Below are 2,720 nucleotides of genomic sequence, written 5' to 3'. Positions count from 1 at the left end.
AAGAAAGAAAGAAAGAAAGAAAGAAAGAAAGAAAGAAAGAAAGAAAGAAAGAGAGAGAGAAAGAAAAGAAACTTTACCAAAACTACTAGAAATAAAGCAGTGAAGTGTCTTTGCAAATTCTCAAGGGATAGGAGTCTTGCCCTCTTGGCTCTAAGTCCTTTACTCTCTCTGATTACCCGCTTCCTAGTGCTGACTTACTCTTCAAGGTCCAGCACCTCTTCAATCCCCCCACCTTGACAGTACAGCCATAGCTTGGAATATACTTTGCATGAAGCCTCCCTCTGGGGAAGGTGACCCCAAGCATGAATCAGGATTTGGGTCCTGAGCCCCTCTAAGAGACTAGCACCCGGACCAGCTCTGCTATGAAGAGTGGCATGCGTCCCACAGTCCCCTGAGCTCAGGCTGACGTGGCTGGAAGAGGTCCCTTTCCCAGTGGGTTAGTCATCTGGGGTATCACTGTCTTTAGTGTGGAATATACAGTGGCGTGTACTCTATTTCCTAATCATTCTGATCTGGAAGAATTACCAACAATGCTGGAAAACATTTACGGACTTTGAATAGGCAAGTTTCAATTGATAACCCATTGGCCATGTGTTTAAATCACTAGAAGGTACTCTGTCTAAAATGCTTCTCCCTGGGACCAGCAGTTGGCGTAATGGCTGTGTCACTGGACTCTCATGTAGTTGACCATGGTTCGAGTCCCAGATCTGGTGGCTTAAACTCACGCCAGGCACGTGTGCTTGCGTGCCCAGTATCCTGAGAGGAGAATGGAGGAGAAGGGATTGCAGCATGGCCATCCCTCTTGGTGGGTGATTCTTGAGGGGTGACTTCTTGCTTTCTGTCTCTCTGTCTCTCTCTCTGTCTTTCTGGTGAGCGCACGCACCCTATAGCAAAAACGTCTCAAAATAAAAATGGTTCTCCCATCATGATTGAAAAAGTATATTACTGAGGTTAACAGGATAAACTTTGGAGCCAACCCAATACCCCTGAGCAGCTTCCCAACCTTGGTGCAGGTCAACTAACCTCTCTGAACAAGGGTCCTTCTCTGGAAAATACAAGAAGTTGCAATAAAATGCTAAGAATATATTTACTGTTGTCATCAATTGACTCTCGGCATGGCACCTCGCACGTAACAGATGCTCAGCAAACGTAGAGCTTGCAGAAGTGGTTATTGTGGTATTCGAGTGAAAGCCAGCATGATGAAGACACGTCTCATGGATCTAATGATGTGCGTTCTTTTATCCCATAGTGCGGGATTTGTAAAGGACAGCTTGGAGATGCAGTGAGTGGGACGGACGTTCGGATTCGAAACGGTCTTCTAAACTGTAACGATTGCTACCTGCGGTCCCGGAGTAAGTACTGGGACACCCAAAGCAGTGAGTGTGGCCCTCAGCCTTCCATGGGACTCGATTTAGGAATCAATGTTTTCCCCCATCAGTTGACACTCAGGGTTTCTTGGCATCCAGATGAAAGAAAGGACAATGAAATGACCCCCTTATCACCAACTTCTAACTGGAGGTTAGTTTTGCAGGGTGGACCTTTCCTTTCATCTAGGAGTAAATAGACCCAGGGGGGTAGACCATGGGCCTCATTTGAGACCTTACCTGAACTCAGCACAGAAACTCTCACGAGACAGAGGAAGTGATTTGCTCTGTGACGTGCTGTGCGTGTGATCAAGCGTCCCTTTGGGAGACTAGCACCACTTTGGGATGGGGTTAGATGTGACAAGTGGCTCGGCCAGCCAGCAGTTCGAGACCAACTTCCCCAGGGTCCGCACGTTCTATGTTCAGAAACTGCATTACATAATATGGTGGTGTTCTCAACTCAATGGAAAGGTCCTGGAGAGAGAAAGCGATGGATTCTTCTCTGAGAATCCTCCCACCGCCCACCCCACAGTATCGTAGCAGGGAGTAAGACCTGGCCTGGTGTCTGCTGCCTGGAGCTCCTGTTGGCCACCTTCCGTTGGCTTGGCTACGGAAGAAGATGCATGTTAGTTTGGGGGCACCAGGGGGCGCTCTTGCCCAGCTGCTGTTCAGAAAATAGGAACCTTGCCATGGCTGGCCCTAGTCCTTCCTCAGTCCCCATCGTAAGTCCAGTCCTTCTGGTGAACAGCCTGGACAGCAGGGACCTTTTCATGCAATGCATCAGTTGGGAATTCCTCTCTCTCTCTTTTTTTTAATTGGAATAAGTTATGGAGTTTGGGATTCCAAAGTGTTTTATTTCTCAAAACAAGTGGAGTAACATGTTTACAACTTTCACATGGGTCTCAGGGAGCTCCAAGGCAGCAAAGACTTTAAGAATAACAATTGAGAGGCCGGCGGGTGGTGTGCTAGTTAAGGTACTGGACTCCCACATGGCCGAAAGTGGTTCGAGTCCCGGACCTGGTGGCCTGCTTTCTCACTTTCCCTCTCTCTCTCTTTTTCTGTCTCTTTCTGGTCAAAATTAAAAAGAAAGAAAGAAAGAAAATTAAATAAAGAAATTCTTTTAAAAAATAAAAACAAGAATAGCAGTTGAAGGTAGGTTGTTTTATAACTGTAGATTGAGTAAATTCAGAGAAATATATTTCTATTAGTAAGATGATGAGAAATCAAATTAAAACAAACTCAGGTGATTTTGATGTATAATAAACATTTGAGCAGAAGTCAAAACAATTCCAACTCGGGAACCAGCAGTTAGCGTAATGGCTATGTCGCTGGACTCCCATGTAGTCGACTGCAGTT

The 2,720-nt window shown here is 46.1% G+C and overlaps 1 protein-coding gene across 6 annotated transcripts in view; it reads left to right on the top strand.

Annotated features, from left to right (window-relative positions):
• LIMCH1 (LIM and calponin homology domains 1) overlaps window positions 1-2,720 on the top strand; it is a 237,730-nt gene that overhangs the window by 226,839 nt on the left and 8,171 nt on the right. For all 6 annotated transcript variants that reach the window (XM_027768570.1, XM_006169201.2, XM_027768572.1 and 3 more), the window contains one exon: window positions 1,250-1,352. In XM_027768570.1, the coding sequence (XP_027624371.1) occupies window positions 1,250-1,352 (103 nt within the window). The remainder of the gene's footprint in view (window positions 1-1,249; window positions 1,353-2,720) is intronic.

The sequence above is a fragment of the Tupaia chinensis genome, unplaced genomic scaffold (assembly GCF_000334495.1).
Source record: "Tupaia chinensis unplaced genomic scaffold, TupChi_1.0 Scaffold146907_1, whole genome shotgun sequence".
Classification (NCBI taxonomy): domain Eukaryota; kingdom Metazoa; phylum Chordata; class Mammalia; order Scandentia; family Tupaiidae; genus Tupaia; species Tupaia belangeri.
This window is presented reverse-complemented; position numbering and strand designations above follow the sequence as displayed.